The following is an 18,577-nucleotide window of genomic DNA, read 5'->3' as shown; positions in this document are numbered from 1 at the left end:
CCAGCAGAAACAGCCCTCAAAGCGTTTCAAATCTAGTGAATGGGCATTTAATGAAGCAAAACAAACGCTCTGTGGGCAGGATGCTCTCAAAGTCCGCTAGAGTCGAAGCAGGGAAGGCCAGGTGGGTAAGGCTGGGACGAAGACGAGGCAAGGTGCCCAGGGTGGGAGATCCAAGGGGACACTCGCCCTCAGGGCTGGGCAGGTGCAGGGCTGTGGCAGCCCTTGAACAGGCTGCAGCATCTACATAGTCAGCCTGGTTCTCAACCAGGGTGGTTTTGTCCCCCAAGGGACATGTGACAATGTCTGGAGACAGTTTTGGTTGTCATGACCCAGGGAGGTGTTACTGGTTATCTGGTAAATGGAGGGCAGTGAGCTGCTAAATGCCCTACAAGGCACAGGACAGACTCCCAAGAGAGAGAACCAGCCTGAGGTGTTGGAGAGGTTGGGAAATGCTGTTACAAGCGGGAAGGGATCAGTAAAGGCGCCTGTGTGCCAGGGCTGCGGGCACGTGTTGGGTGTGCAGGGTGTGGAGCGTGGCGCCACCTGGCAGGACCGGCTGTGCACAGCAACAACCAGAGGGACGTTTGCCACACCGAGTCGGGGCTCCGAGCTGCAGGTGGTGGAAGCTCTGTTTAGGGGGTTTGGACATCAGCCCAGAGGAGATGGGACGCCTCTGAGAAACAGTTGGTTCTGGCAGCTTTTTCATCCCATAGAGAGTGACCCTGGCATCTAGACAAAAAGGATGCTGAAGGGAGGGATCGGGGTGGCCAGACCAGCCGGAGGCCTCGTCAGAGCCTGAGCTGCACAGCGGGACCCCATGAACAGGACAGGCCCTTCTCTGTCTGGTCTGAAATGCTGCCACCCAAGGTCCCGTATCTGCAATCAGAAAGAGTCATCTAGGATTCTGAATATTTGGGAGCAAAGCCTATGCCTTAGGGACAGCTGCTCAGGTTTTGTGGGGCAGGAGGAGACGACAGGCTAAGACCGAGCCATATAATCAGGGTGGTGCCTCTCGGCTGTGCGTGCATCTGCACTTCATTGTCCTGGACTCACAGGTCTGTTGTACAAGGTGCCGCGGTGGATTCTGACCTGCACAAAGCATGCAGGCCGTCTCCCTAGAGGGTGTGAATGATTTGGGCCCACTGATTCCATATTTTATTCCCTATACTTGTGGTCATTTCAGATCCCATTCTGGGAAACAGAAAGATGCAACTTCCCCCGCTTCATCTGAGGCCGGGAGGCTGATGCAATAATGGATTTCCTAGCTATGAGGCTTGAACAGAACAGGAATCAGAGCACCTGTGGATCTGTCGTCTGCTCAGAGCCTAGACCTTGTTGCCCATTTCCACCGAGCCTGGCTCCACAGATGCTGGGGAGGTGGGGACAGGCTAGACCCAGGAGGCCCGAGCCTGGGCCTCAGAGCGTATCATGAAAGAAAACACAGCACAACCAAGGGGAAGGGACACAGGCCTACGGCTGCCTTCCTGTGTGATTTTGGCCAACTCCCTTGCCTTCTTTAGATCCCCTAGCTGTGTGGGGTGAGGGACAGAATCAGATGGTGACTGGCTGTTTCGGAGCTTGTGGTTTGCTGAAGAGAACTTGGGCCTCTCAGGACCAGATGCCCATCCAGACCCCCTGGGAAGCCCCACTCGTATGGCAGTCTCCCCGAGGCTGGGTCCCCTCTGTCTCCCTCCCTCCCCCTCCACCCAGGGTCCCCACCTGCCTCTCAGCAAGTCTTCTCAAACACTTATTTTCTCTCTGGAATGCCAGCGTGAAGATAAAGACCACCCAACATGTTTATGTTCCCCAAAATTCATATGGTGAAGCCCTAACCCCCACTGTGGTATTAGGAGATGGGCCTTTGAGAGGTGATTGGGTTAGATGAGGTCATGATGGAGGGTCCCCCTTGATGGGACTAGTGCCCTTAGAAGAGGAGACATGGAGCTCGCTCGTGCTCTCTCTCTCCGTTGGGTGAGGACATAGTGAGAGGCTGGCGGTCTGCAAACCAGGAAGCAGGTTCTCACCAGGAACCCAATTGGCCAGCACCTGATCTTGGACTTCAGCCTCCAGCACTGTGAGAAACGAAGTCCTGTTGTTCAAGCTGCCCCGTCTATGGTATTTGTTATGGCAGCTGGAGCTGACTAACATGCCACCTGAATGAGAACAAGCAGAGTCTGCTTATTCCGAGGTCGCTGGAGCACGGGGGTTGGACACCATCCCCTGTGCTTGGCAGGCCGGGCAGTGCCTGGTGGAGGCTGTGGGCCGGGGAAGCTGGGCTCCTATGTGACTTGTTCAGGGAGCATGTTTAACTCTACCAGTTGGTCCCAAGTTGGAAGTGGGGGCAAAAACGAGGGAGGTTGGCAGATGCAAGCCTCTGCCATTTGGGAAGCTGCCTGCGGAGGTGCAGCAGCTCCCTGGGCAGTGCCACAGCGTGGGGTCCCAGCTCTGCTTTCTATTCAGGCTGGACGTTCTCTGCACATCCCGTCTCTCACCAGGCTTCCTCTTCTCTCCCCTTGTGATTGTCCTAGAACTCACACTGTGTGCTGGCAGAGGGGACACGGGAGTCTCTGAAACGTCCTCCTGGCCTCTCCTGTGACTCCAGGGTTCAAACAGAGTCAGTCCTTCGAGAAATCATCATGCTGGGACTGTCGAGTGGGGCAGGAGAGGGAGGAGCATGCTTCCAGGCCAGCGGGGATGGAGGTCCCCATGTGCACCTCTGTGCATGTGGCAGCCCGCATCCTAGGAGGTGCCACAGAGGAAGGCCCCACGTGTAGGGCCTGTGCCCCTGCTCTGGGCTCCAAGGCACTGAGGGGTGCTCAGGAGTTCACAGCTGCGGAGCTGAAATGCTATTAAAACCTTTTTAAAACGAATTCAAAACCGAAATAAAACTCAAAATGTGTCACACACCCCCAACTGCAACACACAGGGGCATTCTGGGCGGGTTTCCAGCCACACAGCTGCAGGGGCCCCGGCTCGCCCACACAGGCTTCCCTCGAGACTGTCTGGAGTTGACCCACTTCTCCTTCCCTTGGGGGAAGACGGAGGGAGCTCAGGGGAAGCCGGAGTGCTCCCAGCCAGCAAGGCCAGTGTCTGGTCTCAGGGCCGGTCTCGTCTTGTCACCCTATACCCTGTGTTTTCAAAAGTGGGAAACACACCTTTTGTGTAACCCGTCCACTCCCACCCGAGTGTCCAGCCCCCTCCAGGAGGCGTGGCCTCAGCAGTGAGAGGCTGGGGGGAGCACTCAGCTCCCTCCTGGTGGAACCGGGAGAGGGCTCACGGTGACACTGCGCCGCCGGGGTGATAAGCACCTCAGGCCGGGACAGCCCCTGCTGCTTCTGGCTTTTTTTGTTTTATCTCCTGCTCTTAACTCTTGGTCAAGCAGGTGACGAGATTCCGCTGATTCGGCTGGCGTGCCTGGACTGATCTGGTTTCTTTGCAGCAGAAGCCGCTCGGCGGTTTGGAAGGGTTTATTTGCTTTATCCCTCTGCTACATTCACACCAGACATCGAGTAACAACACCACCACCACTGAATTAAGGGATTTCCAGCAGATGGAGGCTTTCCTAAAGCGTTCTGGGGGCAACACTATGGCCTCAGCTGAGAGCCGCTTTTCCTCTTAGCGTAGGAAAATCTGTCTTCACCCTAAAGCTTTCAAGATGCAACTCAGACCCCTTTTCTCTGACTGGGGGACTTTGATTTATTTGGTCAGTCCGCTCCTTCTTACTATCAGTACTGCTGCCACCACGGAGGCAGGTTTTACCTGCCGCGCCCCAGGCTCTTGAGGACACGCACAGTCTTGCTTAGGGTCCAACGAGGACCTTACAAACTTCTTGAAGTTTCGCACTTTCTCTAAGGTGAGATGGTGGAAGATAAGTAAGAAAAGAGCTATCCGAGTGGTAAAATAATGTTTTATTCCATGGATGAACAAACGCTACCATGCCACATTCTGACCTCCCTCCTACCAGATCGTGGCCAGAGCAGGCTTCCCCCGTCAGCCCTAGCTGGCTCTGCAGTTGGCCAAGCCCACGGAAACAGCACAAGCACGATCACGCAGCCTTCAGAGCGGTCATACCGGTCAGCACGTTGATCCTTCTAACCAACAGTGACAGATCACCCTAAAAATCCCGTGATGGAGATCTCCCAAGCAGACTAACTACAACTGACGTTCAGAGCTCGCGTGGGTGAAACCAAACCCCAAACATCAAAGAGACATGGACGTGTCTTCTCTGCTGACAAGATGTCAAGGACCCTCCAGCAGGACCGGAAGCTGGAGAAATCAGAACTGACATTCAGCTTGTCAACAAGCTCCAGAGGAAATGACGGTAATCAATATATTTCAAACGAGCACTTCTAGAGAGCGCAGATCAGCCAGAGTGTCGGGCATGCAAGCGAAATGCGGAACGCAGAGGGGAGTGGGGGCGCTGGGCGGGGAAGGCGGGCGATGCCTGACGCAGGTTCCTGTCTTTATACACAACAGAAGGAAATTCACACTAGGACACCGCTCCACACTTGGCCAGAGGGCATCCTACAGGGCTAGTGCAGAGCATCGACGTGGCTGCTCCTGGGCGGCGGGGAGGGCACGAGCCATCCCCAGGAAAGGAGCTGGGAGGCGACTCGGCTTCCTGCCACCCGAGCGCATGTGACAGACCTGGGGGTGAGGTCAACACTTTGTCTTTTTATGTTTTTCAACCAAATGTCATCTGAAAAGACTTGACAACTTATCAAGGAGGCAAAGGATGGGTCGAAAGACATATGTAAGCGGACAATGCAAATCTAAGCCAAATCCAGATGTGGCTGGGTGGGAGAGGGTTTATTGGTGAATTTTTTTTAGTGAATCGTATGGATATTTCTTCCCCTCAGGGGTTTGAAATGTCTCCGCAAAGTCTGAAGATGACCTTGGAGAGAGCGGTGAGTTAGTTCTGATCTGCTTCTTCATTCAAACAACAGCAAAGCCTACACATTGACTGAAGAAAACCAAGCAAAACAAAGGAAAATGAAAAACGGCACAGCAAAACAACCCCATGACCAGAGACAGTGTCAGGTAAAAACCATAGAAAAATACGAATTAATTCCATAAGGTTAACCATTAGCATAGCTACAGTAATACTTTGTACAGCCCCTTAAACGTGGAATCTCCTAATTACAGAAAGGAGCAAGCCAATCTATGAACAAGTACTGTTAAAATAATTGTGCTATAGTTGTTCCCATGGCGTGGTTATATCAGACTGGATGTGATGCTGCTAATGTGGACGCGGCCCTCCGGTAGAGGGTGGGTCTTAATGCTACTGCTCGACAGCTGGAATTTCAGGGCCAGTTTCTTCACTGCCGTCTGTCCTTCATACCGTTCCTTGGGGAGGGGCTGTGGGATGCACCAGTCACTCTGGGGCCAGGGGGCGGCAATGCTGTGATGGTTCCAGGCTCCTCGGAAGCCCTCGTGAGCGATGACGCATCTCCACCCGGGAAGGAGCTTGTTTCAGAAGCAAAACTGCCTTCAGGACCCGAGACATACATGCTATGGAACGATAACACTTCGTGCCCCCACCCCAGCCCTCTGCGGGAGAGGGAGGCAGGGTCCCAGTGGTACGCTGTTCTAGGAAGAGCCACGTTGTGCTTAGGGCTGGCTCCTGGTCAGTCCTCCTCCTCCTCCTCTTTTGCTGTGGCTGTCGGGAGTTTGTCCTGAATCCTGAAGCATTCCACAAAGAAGTTGATGATGGAGCGGTAGAGGTGCTGTTTGAGGGAGGCGCTGTTAAAGTAATGGCTTTCATCCGGGTAAATCTGCAAGGAAGGCACAGAGGAGTCAAGAACGCTGGCCCACCCTCCCAGTGGGACTGGGGATGCACCTGAGATGTGGAGATGACTATGGTCAGGGCCCACGCAGGCCTGAACTTAACCTGGGAAACGCATTTCCTGAACCATTTCAGTGCTCATGTCAGTGCCTTTTTCTCCTAGAAGCTTTGCCAGGTGCAGCAGGCACTCAGTGAATCGACTGACTAAACTAAAAAGCACTTCGTTCAACAGACTCTGCACTGTCTCAATCCGCTTGTTCGAACGTGCAGCACAGAGACAAGCTCGAGAGCACAGAGACAGCGGGAAACTGCCTGTTCCCATACCGAGTCCTGTGGCCCGGCCACCTGGGTTTGGCTCCCCGTGTGGCTCTGGACAGGTGACTTTCCTGGGCCTCAGTTTTCAGTTGTGCCAAGTGGAGATGATCATCATAAGAGAATCTAGCTCATAAAGTTTCGTGAAATTAAGTGATGTTATAATACCTATAAATCACTTAGAACGAGGCTTGGAACATAGTGAATCCTAAAAAGATGGCAGCCAGATACCCCATTACCAAACGTAACAACACGCCCTGTACCCTAGGGGCACTGCGCCATTTCCACACAAAGGGGCCTATCCCAGCAGGGGTTCAAGGGAAGTCTAATCCACCCAGGAGCCCGTGTCCTCCCCACGACACCAGGCTGCCTCCCGCATTTTGGACTCTGTCTCCCTTTCCCGTCATTGGAGGATGGTGCTCGCTTTCATCTTAGAGCGTTATTAATGACGTAAGTGAGCTAGTGCGTGTACGTTAAGCATCAAACAGGACAAAGGATACAGAGTAGGAAGTATGGCCCCTCCTTTCCTGGGTCCCCTCCCTTGGTGCCATTATCTGGAGTTGATCATTGTGACAAATTCATTGAGTGTCTGTTGAAACGTCGCTGTGCCTGAGGCACGGCCCTGCGCGCCGGGGTCCCTTTCGCTGCCCCTGGCTGATCCAACGTAGCCGCTGTCTTGCGGAGCAATCCACATCAGCACGGAGGGCTGCCGTTTCACCTACCACGGCTGCACCGTGTGTGTACAATGTGTCTCATAACGCTGCGGCAGCTATCGCGTCTACTACGACCCAAACATTTTCAGAGGGGAGCTCAAATGTGACATTAACTCCGTCCTTCCTGCCCTATTCATCAACCCCTGGGCCAAACTCCCTCCCTGCAGGAAGCTCTGCACAACCGGCCCAGGCCACAGGTGACCCTCCACAAGACAGCATGCAGGAAGGCCAGGAGCTGGCGACAGAGGCGGCCAGCGGTCAGTGCCAGGGCACCAGGAGACAGGGCGCTCGGCTGAGGAAATCTCCCATTTATCTCTGGACCTGAAATGACCATCGGGGTCATGCCTGTTTTACTGAAGGAACCAGTGGTCAGGAAGGAAATGGAGGAAGTTTCCAGAAGGAGCATTGTGCACCACTGGAAGGAGCCCAGCCTTGAGCTGTTGGGTCCGTACTTGATGCCAATAGGACGAAGCCGTGAGTCTGGCTCTTGGAAAGGGGAACGCTCTTTAACTGCTGCTCAGCCACAGACGATTCTGGAGCCTCCTGCCAGCATTTGTCAGTGTGCGGTGTTGTCCGGGGGAGGCTAGTGAGAGGGGGCTCAGGACCCACTCACACTGCTCTCACCAGCACTGGGACAAGAGCCCCATCTTCACACACCAGGGACACCATCACCTCACTGTAGGGTGGTGTGCTGGTTGGTGTGGCCTTGCTCACGGCCTGGAGTGGAGGCGGGGGTGGGTGGTGGTGGTGGTGGAGCTCCAAAGGGGCTTAAACACAGCCTGAGTGCAGAACCGAGCTATCGCTAATTCGTAGAAAAAGTAAGCCGGTGCTAATGTGTCTGATCTGACCTGCCCCCGCCCATCTCCCGGAACTGTACCGCAGCTGTGCTGAGGAAACGGGACGCACCGACTGCACTCAGTGCTTTCTGCATGGAAAGGACTGTCTCTCTCCCAGTGCGAAACCCAGTGGATGGGCATATACTGTACCTGCAAGCTGTAATTAGCCTTTCCCTTAATTAGTTGTGTGATGAGTTCTGCGGTGTGCTGGAAATGGATTTTTTCTGTTAAAAAAAAAGAGGAAAGTGTTTGTCAAAACCCATAACATCATCAATGGTGACGCTTTCACCAGATATGCAGTGAATCGACATCCTTAGTCCTCACCATCAGCGGTTGCGTGAATGATCAGAAACTGCTGTTCCTCCAGCGCTGACACGCGATGGGCCACCTTGGTCATCTGCACACACAGGGGCAAGGGGAGAGCATCAGCGGGCCTCACCGCAGGCAGCAAGGTCTTGTTACTAGAAATCTGACTGAGAAGGTGGGTGCCGTGCATTGGAAACAGAAAGTTCTGGGAGAATTGGGATGCTTCATTGGAACCGCTAGCTGTTTTAGCTCCTGGTCTTGTGTGTTGGGGAAGTGATTTATAGGTATCTGCAATGAAATGCACAGCTCATCCCGGAAGCCTCAGCTCTCCCTTATGTGAACTCCTTTCAGGAAGAGGAAGGGGTGGGAGAGAAGATGGGAGAAGAGAAAGAGAGTTTCTCCCACTGCAGGTGGTCTCAGAGGGCCATCGTTTCACCTGGTGCCATTAGGAGGTGACGTCCTGGTCAGACAGTTCTGTTGTCCATGTGGGAGTTTCAACACTGAAGCCACAGTCCTGCCCTGCAGAACCCTGGCCTCTCATGCACCCAGGTGTGACGTCTGCAGTGACTCAACTGAATGGCTCTGACCTAGCAGGAGGTATCAGAGTCTGCTGTCCCTCCACCAATAGCTTATTCTCCCGAAGTAGAACCCGCCTTGGGCGCAGGGGAGCCGGCGGTCACCCACACCCAATGCCTAGGGGCCCTGGGACAGACTCCTCCATCCAAAGATGCTCTCGGCTCTCTTCCCCATCCCTCAAGCTCTAGAATGGGAAAGCAGACTGACCCGAGAGAGGTCCCAGTCCCCTCAGTTCACAGTGTGGTGGAAGGATGGACCCAAAGGTTTCCTTAGAGTGGACAGGGAGAGAACAGCGGGCCCGGGAAGGGAGGGTGGGTTAGAGTGGGGCTGGGGGTTGGAGGGGCGGGAGAGGGAATTTGGAGAAGAGGTTGACAGAGGTCATCAGATTCCCCACTTGTGCCCAAACATACCTCGTATGCTCTGTTGTCAAGTCCGTGGAGGCCCAAGTACCTCTCGGAAAATGCAGATGCTGGACACAAACAGAGGGAGGAGGGTTACCCTGGGGGTGTGGCGCTCCCCGCACTCTGGGGATGCCCATGGCACAGGGCTGGGGCGTGGAGGGCTGACGCACTTACATGCACATGGGAGAGGTTTGTTTTTAAAAAACTGTCTCAACCTCTTGCGTCCTTACACGGGGAATCCGAGAGTACCGTACCAATAAATTGCCAGTGTGGTGGCTGGTTGGTTTGTAGCAGGAGAGCAAAACCTTAATTACACAAAACCTACTTAATTGGAATCCTAAATAAACAGGATACCTCTCACTTCATTTTGACATACAGGAAAAGGGAACAAATGATAAGAGAGCACATTTCCATGAGGATTTACTTAGTTTTTTAACAAGTCTAAGCATGTTTCCTTTCTATCCCAAAGCCTGGCTCCGGGTCCGGGTTCTGGATGAGGACCCGGGGGCTGCCCTGTCGGGGAAGTCAGGATGCAAAGAGCTCCAAACAGCTTCCCCAGGTTTCAGGGAATCCATAGGTAAGTGGAAGAGACAGTGTGGCGGCTTTCCCTCTTGGGCACTGTGACAAAGCCAAGCGTGGGGATGCTGGTGTTTGTGTGCATTCAAATCAGGCAGGTTTGAAATAGCATGATTAAAAAAATTATGAAAGTCTCACTGAGTTTGAAAAATATGAAATATGCTACATGTATTCCCATTGGAAAATTAATTTTAATTGTTAAAATTTTGAATTAGGAGAGCTCTTGTACGATTATAAGTTGAAATTCGCATTAGAGCTCTTTGTAAAGACTAGCACATCTGTTTTGAGCCTTTTGGCTGCAGGAACCAGTGGGCTGCTGGACCCCACCGTGACCCCTGGGTTGTTTCCCGGGGTCCAGTAGTACTGAGATGGGGCACGTGGAAGGGTGCAGCCAGGGGAGTAGGACCTGTGCCTTTGAACCAGAGGGAGCACAGGCTTTGAGCAGGGCTCCCGCAGACCAGCGACAAAAAGCGCTCCTGGTTTGCCATCTTATTAGTGAGCGTAGTGCAGTGCGGGTAGCAGGCTAACAGCCAGCCTCCCTGTAGCCCTGGCCTGAGGGCAAGTTCTCAGACCCACATGAAAGACCTCTCCGCACATTTAAATAAGAGGTTAATGTCACAAAGCCATGCACATTCGGAGGAAAGGGGCTGGCTGACCAGAAGGAGGAGAAGGTAGGGAGCCTCGAACCCCAAAACAGTGACAATAGAGGCACCTCTGTGCCTGGGCAGAGGTCTGGCTCCCACAGCTGGGACGCCTGATCTCCGCCTGGTCCCTTCAGCAAGTCATCCTGACACCCCGTCCCCCATCTCAGGCTTCTGGCCATGGGAAAGGCAGTCTCCCCAAGGAACGGCGCTGGCCAGGGGCTGCCAGGGAGGAGGGCAGGCAGAGAGCAGAGCAGAGCTGAGCCATCACATCTCCCCCAGTGCTCACCAAGTAGCTGCCATGCTCCTCACTAACCTCTGCCCGCCAAACACCCCCACGCCCCAGACACAGACCCAGTGCAGGGCCCTGCCCAGGCTCCGGGAGCAAAGAGGAAGGGCAGCCCTCAGGGACGGCAGCACACCTCTGTCCCTCCTGCTCGCAGGCGAGGGTTTTCCAACTCCGCCTATTGTGAGTGGAACCACTAGCTGTTTTAGCTCCTGGTCTTGGGTGTTGGGGAAGTGATTCATAGGTATCAGTGGATTGACCACTTTCATCCAACAAGTGACTTGAAACCAGGTTCTCTCTATGAGGTTCACCCATTAGCCACACAACACTGTGGTAGTTTATCCTCAACTGTGGGCGCCTGAGGGGAGGGAGGCGGGTGGAACGCAGTGCCGAAGGGGAGGGCAGTGGGGCCCTGCTGCGGCCCAACACGTCTAGTCAAGACCTTACCGTAGAGCTTGAAGTCTGTTATTGGAGACAGGGCAGAGCCGCAGGTGAAAATCTGACCTTGGTTTTCACCCTTTGCTGGGAGGATGTAAGTGCTCAGGTACCCGCCATAATCCTGAGAAAGAGAGAGGGAAGGGAGAAAAGTGGGAGTCAACGTCAACAACGCAGTCGTGGAAAGAGCCTCAGGCATAATAAGATCAGCCACTCGAGCAACCATTTTCACATTGTTTTTACTTTTAACTTAAAACTCTTTAGGGGGTAAAAAGATGAAAAGCAGATACCTTTCCAGCTAGTTATGTGATGTGAGTCTTCCCAGCTTTTGTGCCTCAGTTTCAAGGGGTGGGACGATGAAGCGTGATAGTGAAGTGGAAGTGCGACTGTAGACTAGGAAATGCCATGTAAGGGTAAGGCTATTATCAAGTCCCCTCCAAATCAGCACTTTTGTACAGCTCTTCTTGCTGCCTTCCTTGTCTAGGCAAACCAATCATTCCACGTGATTCTGAGGGAGGGCCCACCAGGAAGCAGTGTCAAAGGGCGCCTGTACTGGTCTGCCATGATGCTCAGCTCAGGGGTTACATGAGACAGACATGCACCCGTGTCCTGTCCATGGGTAATTCCATAAATTCCTATATTGCCCTTCCTTGGGATTGACATGAAGACCCCTACTTCAATGTGGGCCTCTCAGAGAGAGTAAAATGTTACATCATTATCTGCCATGGGTGCCTTCAAAGTTGCTTGATTCAGATGTGCTCCAGTCCCCCAAAAGACCCAAAGGGAATGGGACACAGATGTGATGCTTTGATGAGTGAAGGTGGGGAGGGCCAGGAGCAAAGGCTCCAGAGAACAAGGGTATGGCATGGGGACTGCGTGTGAGCATGTGTGAGCATGTGTGAGCATGTGTGTGTGGAGTGTGGGAACCCACAGACGTGATGGAGACAGTCTGTGGAGCCCACACCATGCCAAACTCACTGTAGGATTAACCGCTTATCACCTATATGTTTGCTCCGTTATATTATTTTCTAATAGTTTCCTTCAGTACAACAGGAATATCTTGTCTTAATGGCAATAAAAGAGTCCTTTTGGTTTCTGGCTAATAATATTTATTGCCAGTGGGATCTACAAGTCCTTATAAGTCCTTCTGCAGTTTGTTTTTAAAAAAAGTGTTGGCTGACACCACCAAATGCTGGCGAGGATGTGGAGCACCAGGAACGCTGACTCATTGCTGGTGGGAACGCAAAAGGGTGCAGCCTCTTTGGACGGGAGTTTGGTGATTTCTTACAAAAGTAAACATACTTTTACCATACGATCCAGCAATCACGCTCCTTGGTATTTATTCAAGGAGCTGAAAATTTATATCTACATGAAAACCCGCACATGGATGGTTACGGCAGCTTTATTCATGATTGTCAAAACTTGGAATCAACCAAGATGTCTTTCAGTCAGTGAATGGATAAATAAACTGTGGTACATCCAGAGAATGGAATATTATTTAGCGCTAAAAACAGATGATCTCTCAAGACATGAAACGACTTGGAAGAAAGCTAAATGCATATCACTAAGAGGAAGAAGCCAATCTGAAAAGGCTGCACACTGTATGATTCCAACTATAAGACCTTCTGGAAAAGGCAAAACTGTGGAGACAGTAAAAAGAGCAGTGGTTGCCAGGGGTTGCTGCAGAGGGATGAACAGGCGGGGCAGAGAGCATCTTTAGGGCAGTGAAAATACTCAGTTTGATACCTTAATGATGGACACATGTCATTATACATTCGTCTAAACCCATAGAACGTGCAACAGCAAGAGGGAACCGTCGTGTAAACTATGGGCTCTGGGTGATAATGATGTGTCAAGGCAGGTTCATCAATACTAATAAATGTACCCCTCTGGGGAGGGATGTTGATAACGAGGGAGGCTGTGTCTGTGGAGGGAAAGGGGAATTCTCTGTACTTTGCTCTCGATTTTGTTGGCAACCTAAAACTGCTCTGAAAAATAAAGTCTTTAAGAAAAAAAGCACTGAACACATTTTTCCTAGAGAACCTCAGGGCCTAGACTAGGGCTTCAGCGAGAGGCTACCCGTAGTCTACAGGCCAGAACCTGCAGAACGCAGCCCACAGCTGTCCCTCCCCCGTCCCCCAGGACACCTGTAGAGCAGCCACAGCTCCAGGGGGCCTCTGCGGCTCCAGGAGGTCCTGTGCTCCGTGATGAAGGGGGCACAGGACCCGGGCTGTACCCAGACTCACTGAGGTAGACTGAGGAAGGAAACGGGGAGAGCCTGCAGAACGCTGATCAGCTAAAAGAACCAACAGCTCATTTCCTCCGAGGAGAAATGCAATTATGGGTCCACAACACCTCCATCTAAGGGGCACTACTGCATGCGGCAGGGGGCCACTGAGGCAGAATGAATGGGGAAAGGTGCCTAGCAAAGAGCACTGGACACACTCCCTTTTCCTGTCCCAGTGACAGAGTGAGGTGAGCTGCATTCTTGAAAGGTGTACAGGTTCCCCTTTCCACCCAGCACACTCTCTGCCCATGCCGCTGAATCAATCACTTTGGGGAAAGCCTGTTTGCTATTAGCTGACTCCTACATCTTCTTTGTCCAGAGTGAATTTTTTTTTTCCCTGAGTAAGAGTGGATCTGAGCTAACAACTGTTGCCAATCTTCCTCTTTTTTTTGTTTGAAGAAGATTGGCCATGAGCTAACATCTGCGCCAATCTTCCTTAATTTGTATGTGGGTTGCCACATACAAATACATAACAACTGTTCCCAATCTTCCTCTTTTTTTGCTTGAAGAAGATTCACCTTGAGCTAACATTTGTGCCAATCTTCCTGTAACTTGCTTCTATAATTTGTATGTGGGTTGCCGTCACAGCACAGCTGCTGAGTGGTATAAGTCTGTGCCCAGGATCCGAAGCTGCAAACCCAGGCCACTGAAGTGGAGTGTGCCAGACTTAACCACTACGCCGTGGGGCTGGCCCCCAGAGTGAATTTTGAAAGGTCCCAGGGGTTGGGCTATGTTGAGATGCTCGCCTTGGGAATGCAGCCAGAGAAGGGAGGCCAAGCTCTCAGGAATAGCATCACGTGTGTTTGGAGAGGAGTGAAGACTGGACACAGAGTGACCCAGGCCTGGGCGCTCTGCCTTGAGCTGGCAGCAGTCTGTGGGGCAGTAACTTTCCCATGTGGGAGGGGATGGGTGATAAGTGTTGTCACCCCAAGTGACACTTATAATCCATCCAGCTCGCTCTGAGCCCCTCACAGGGTCCTCCCTAGCACAGAATGAGCCTCTAGGTCCCTGTGTCCAGGCTCTGAGTCCCTCCCCTAGGAAGTAAGTGCGGAGGGGGTGTGGGAGGGCTCCAGGACGCCATTTCTGGGGTCACCCAACAGGGTGGGGCCACGTCTCAAATGCACACTGCTCCCATCGAATGCTGGGCTCGGAGGTTCCGGAGGCGATGCTGTAAGAGGTGCTCCTGTGATCACCTGTTCAAGCCTCCACCTGCAGGCAGGTCCCTGCGAGGCACTGCCGACGGGCCTCTGCTGCGAGCCGTCCTCTCAGACCGAAGACGGATCCGGGTCTATCCCTCTGTGCTCTCGCCTTCTTGAGATCAAGAGGCCAAGGGTCCAGGCCATCTGAGAATGGGGGACCACGTGCCCCGGCGATACTAGGGGGCCCTCCACAGACCTGACTCCCAGCCACGGGCCACCACTGCACCAGGCTACAGACTTCGGATGTGGGCCATCCCCTGGAAGCTTCTCTGGCTTGACAGTTCAGAGTGTGACCTCCCACTCCCTCCCTTCCATTTCAGCGAACCTGCTCAATTAATGTGGCTGCTGCACAAGAAGATACGCAGAAGTAAGGACGCCTGCCTCCCTTCTTTCCTGGGGCAGGCTTACGCCAGGAAAGCAATTAGGAACCTGACGGAGCGCTCCCATAGGACCTGGCTTCTTTCTTCCTTTCCTTCCAGATGATGTAAAAGAAACATTGACAAATGAGCCAGCAGACGACGGCTCCCTTTGCTGGAACCACTCAGTGCCCAACCTCTCGCTCTTAAGAGAGTAACTGTTCGCACACCCGACCAGAGACACCCGCAGTCAACCAGGACAGCTCAGTGTTCTTGAACAGGAGGTGTTCAGACAAGAAGCAGCCGAGCTCACCTTCCCAAACACGGCCACACGCGTCTTGTCGATGTACTGCTCTTTCAGCATCGTCCTGCAAGGTCAGAGGAGAGAGGAGTCAGCGCACATCATGGCTGTGTTTTGCATCTCTGTGTCCCAGAACAGTGCTTTCCAACCATTTCAAGCATAAAAGCCCCTATTTAGATCAAAAGAAATACTGGAATTCTGATATCATTGTTTTTGGCTTTTATTTACTTAGTGCATAGGAAGGATGCCCACATTAATCTCAGGGCGCCCTTGCCGTAACTCTGGAGAACGACCAGGGATGTCAAGCTTGCTGGCTGAGAACCATGAATACAAAGCAGCCAAGGCTCTTCTGGAGACTTTCAGGTCTGCTGGGTCCCTGTCCTCCTGTTGCCATCACCCCTCACCTGGACCATGTGACTCCCAACCACCCCCGGACTCTGGGCGGGGCCTCCGGGCTTAGCAGGGAGAGAAGACGCTCTGGGTCTGTGCAGGGCACTGGGCACCCACCCCACCTGCACTGTCCTTTGTCCCGATTCCTGGGAAGGTGTCCCCGTCTTGGACCTATTTGGTGGTAGAATCACCCCTGCCTTGTGCTTCCTGCCTTGGAGGTGACTGGCTCGATGCCCCTGATCCTTGCCAGAATCTCCGCCGCCCTCCCCAGGGGTCCCTTGTTTCCCCATGAAACGACAAGAATCTTTCTGGTTTGGGGCCCTAATTCAGCAGCAGGAGTCCTGCCACCTGCTGGCTGATGACTGGCTACTTTCTGCATCTTCACACGTCACCTCTTTCCCTATGCCCACGGCCGCCAGAGGCCCCTTCCCTCCCACTGCCCTGGCACTCCTGCTGCCATCTCACCCTTGGTGGTTATTTTCCAGTTTCTGTTTACTAGGTTGTGTGGGCTGGCTGGAGCCACCCCATCACCAGTAACTGCCCTTCCCAGGCTGAAAGGAGTGCGAGCTCTGGGTATGAGGCCCCCAGAGCCAACTCTTCAAAGACCCCACGTCCCGGGACATGGCCAGTCCTTCACGGTTAGGACAGCGCTTTGACTGCTGATGCCAGCAGTGAATGGACGCAAGTCTTGGGCGTGGGGGCCCCAGCTTGTAAGCAGAAATTTCCTTGATTTCTTACAATTATAAAAATTCAGGTGACTTTTCATCATCATTATGTTATTGTTTATTTCAGTATAATGGGTTTCCCCAGAATACTGGTGGAAAATTGATGATTTGTGCATGTTTACCTTAGGGCTTGGTTTAAGTTTGATTTCATTTTAGAATATTAGTCGAGAGCAAGAAAAAATACTACCTCCTCCTCCTCCGGCATCCTCCTCATCATCCATCTGTTGAGTATGTGTGTAAGGCTCTGTGCTAGGTCTTGGGGACAAATGTTGACTAATTTATTGGCCTTGCTTCCAAGAAGCTTCCACTGCCACTGAGTCAGGATATCTTGTGTCCAATTCCTGCTCAGCTACTAAGGAACTGTGGGACCTCCAGACGTGGCACTTAAACTTCCCAGGTCTCAGTTCTGGGGAGAAAAGGAACAGGCTCCAGATGTTGGGGAGGGCACTAGACTCAGTGAGGGGTTAAGCTCCGGACCGTAACAAGCAAATTGTGTTGAGTCTGCATCCTAAAGGATGTCTCCTCAGCCCGTTCCAGATGCAGGCAATCAGGAATGTGCCGGCCAGGCCACAGAAACTGCCTATCCCTGGAGAAAATATGCCACGATATCAAGATTAGTGGTTCTCTCCAGTGAAGAGCTGGATCACCTGACCACCCATGGTGACACCCACGTCAACAGGTCACTCTCTACACACAGAACTGGCACCCGGGTTAAGTGCCTCTCTCTTATTAAGAAAGAGGCAGAAATCTAAGATTTCATCAGAAATCTAAGAAATCTTCCAGATGAGAGAGCCCAAAACACCTGGATCAATAAAGGTAAAATAGCATGCTCTTGCATGAAGAAAGAGGATTAGCTAGTTTAAGGTGTCACATCTGAAGATAAACATTCAACAGAAAGGCTGGAAAATAGGACAGAAAAGGTACTTGGAGAATAAATTCAGAAGCACCAAGATCAGCATAATAAAAGTTCCAGAAAGAAAGAACAGAGAAAAGAGAAATTATCAACAAACGATATCAAAAACCTTCCAGGACCAAAGGACAATTAATTATTCCCCAGGTTGAAAAGGCCCACACCAAGCACTGAAATCGCAGAATTCCGCAGATTAAAGAGGTCCTTCTTCTGAAAGGAAGAAAGAAATAGGCCATATACAAAGACCAGCAAACAGGATGACATAGCTTTTCTCATCACCAACACTGGATGGTGGAAGATTCTAAGGCTTTCTAGACAGAAGTTATTTTCTATGTAGATTTTATGTCTAAATAAACAATAATACCAGGCATGGGGATAGAATAAAGACATTTTTTTTTTCCTTTTTCTCCCCAAAGCCCCCCGGTACATAGTTGTATATTCTTAGTTGTGGGTCCTTCTAGTTGTGGTATGTGGGACGCTGCCTCAGCGTGGCTCAATGAATGGTGCCATGTCCGCGCCCAGGATTCGAACTGACGAAACACTGGGCCGCCTGCAGCGGAGCGCGCGAACTTAACCACTCTGCCACGGGGCCGGGCCCCAGAATAAAGACATTTTTAAGACATTTTCTAGATATATGAAGGAATAAATAAATAAAAATGAAGACATACATCTATTGTTCCTTAGCACATGACCCAGGGAGGGTGTGATACTGAAGAACTAAGCCCCCAGATGCTACCAGAAGTCACTAGGGGAGAAATCACGAGGACGTAATAACGGTACTCAGAAATATGGAGCGAATGAGCAGGACGGTGTGGGAAGGGCAAGGGGATTTGTTGTCGATTTAAGCAGTTGTTATGAGTTAAACTCCGAAAATTATGTGCAAGTCCTAATCCCCAAAACCTCCGAGTGTGACCGTATTTGGAGTTAGGGTCCATTGCTGATGTCATTCTATAGGACGAGATGACCATGAAGCAGGGTGGGGTCCTGGTCCAATATGGCTGGTGTCCTCATAAGAGGAGAGAGACACAGACATACGGGGGAAGATGGCCATGTGAGGATGGAGGGTTGGCGTAACACATCTACGAGCCGAGGAATGCCAAAGATTGCCAGCAAACACCAGAAGCTGGAAGAGCTGAGGAAGGATTCCCTTACAGTTTGCAGAGGGAGCTCGGCCCTGCCCACACCTTGATTTTGGTGTTCCAGCCCTGGGAAACCAATGTAGCACTGTAATACACTTGCTTTTTAAAAACGCTGTGCAGGTATCATAGGATAGCCTGGGAGACTTCAACACGTCTGCCTGGCTTGAGATTCAGAAGCACATGCACACAGGCACACATACACACACACGCACACACACACTCACACCCTAGGTCATGGGCTACGGAACACGCAGGCATGCCCACACATCTTGAACCAGTGAATACGTTTCTCCAAGTTCCTGAATCTTCTCCTGACCCAAATCCCTGATGTGCATCTGGGAACATCTGGTGGGATGGTCTGGGACAGCCGGCACTTTCCGCAACCAGTCAACCTGGTCATATG

At 52.1% G+C, this 18,577-nt stretch overlaps 1 protein-coding gene across 6 annotated transcripts in view; it reads right to left on the bottom strand.

Annotated features, from left to right (window-relative positions):
* Window positions 1-3,887: 3,887 nt before the first annotated feature.
* DPP6 (dipeptidyl peptidase like 6) overlaps window positions 3,888-18,577 on the bottom strand; it is a 986,698-nt gene continuing 972,008 nt past the window's right edge. For all 6 annotated transcript variants that reach the window (XM_070265304.1, XM_070265306.1, XM_070265308.1 and 3 more), the window contains 6 exons: window positions 15,023-15,077; window positions 10,880-10,991; window positions 8,939-8,997; window positions 7,971-8,043; window positions 7,797-7,870; window positions 3,888-5,774 (listed from right to left, as the gene is read on the bottom strand). In XM_070265304.1, coding sequence (XP_070121405.1) covers window positions 5,628-5,774; window positions 7,797-7,870; window positions 7,971-8,043; window positions 8,939-8,997; window positions 10,880-10,991; window positions 15,023-15,077 — 520 coding nt within the window. In that variant the 3' untranslated portion in view covers window positions 3,888-5,627. The remainder of the gene's footprint in view (window positions 5,775-7,796; window positions 7,871-7,970; window positions 8,044-8,938; window positions 8,998-10,879; window positions 10,992-15,022; window positions 15,078-18,577) is intronic.

Source organism: Equus caballus, chromosome 4 (assembly GCF_041296265.1).
Source record: "Equus caballus isolate H_3958 breed thoroughbred chromosome 4, TB-T2T, whole genome shotgun sequence".
Taxonomy (NCBI): domain Eukaryota; kingdom Metazoa; phylum Chordata; class Mammalia; order Perissodactyla; family Equidae; genus Equus; species Equus caballus.
This window is presented reverse-complemented; position numbering and strand designations above follow the sequence as displayed.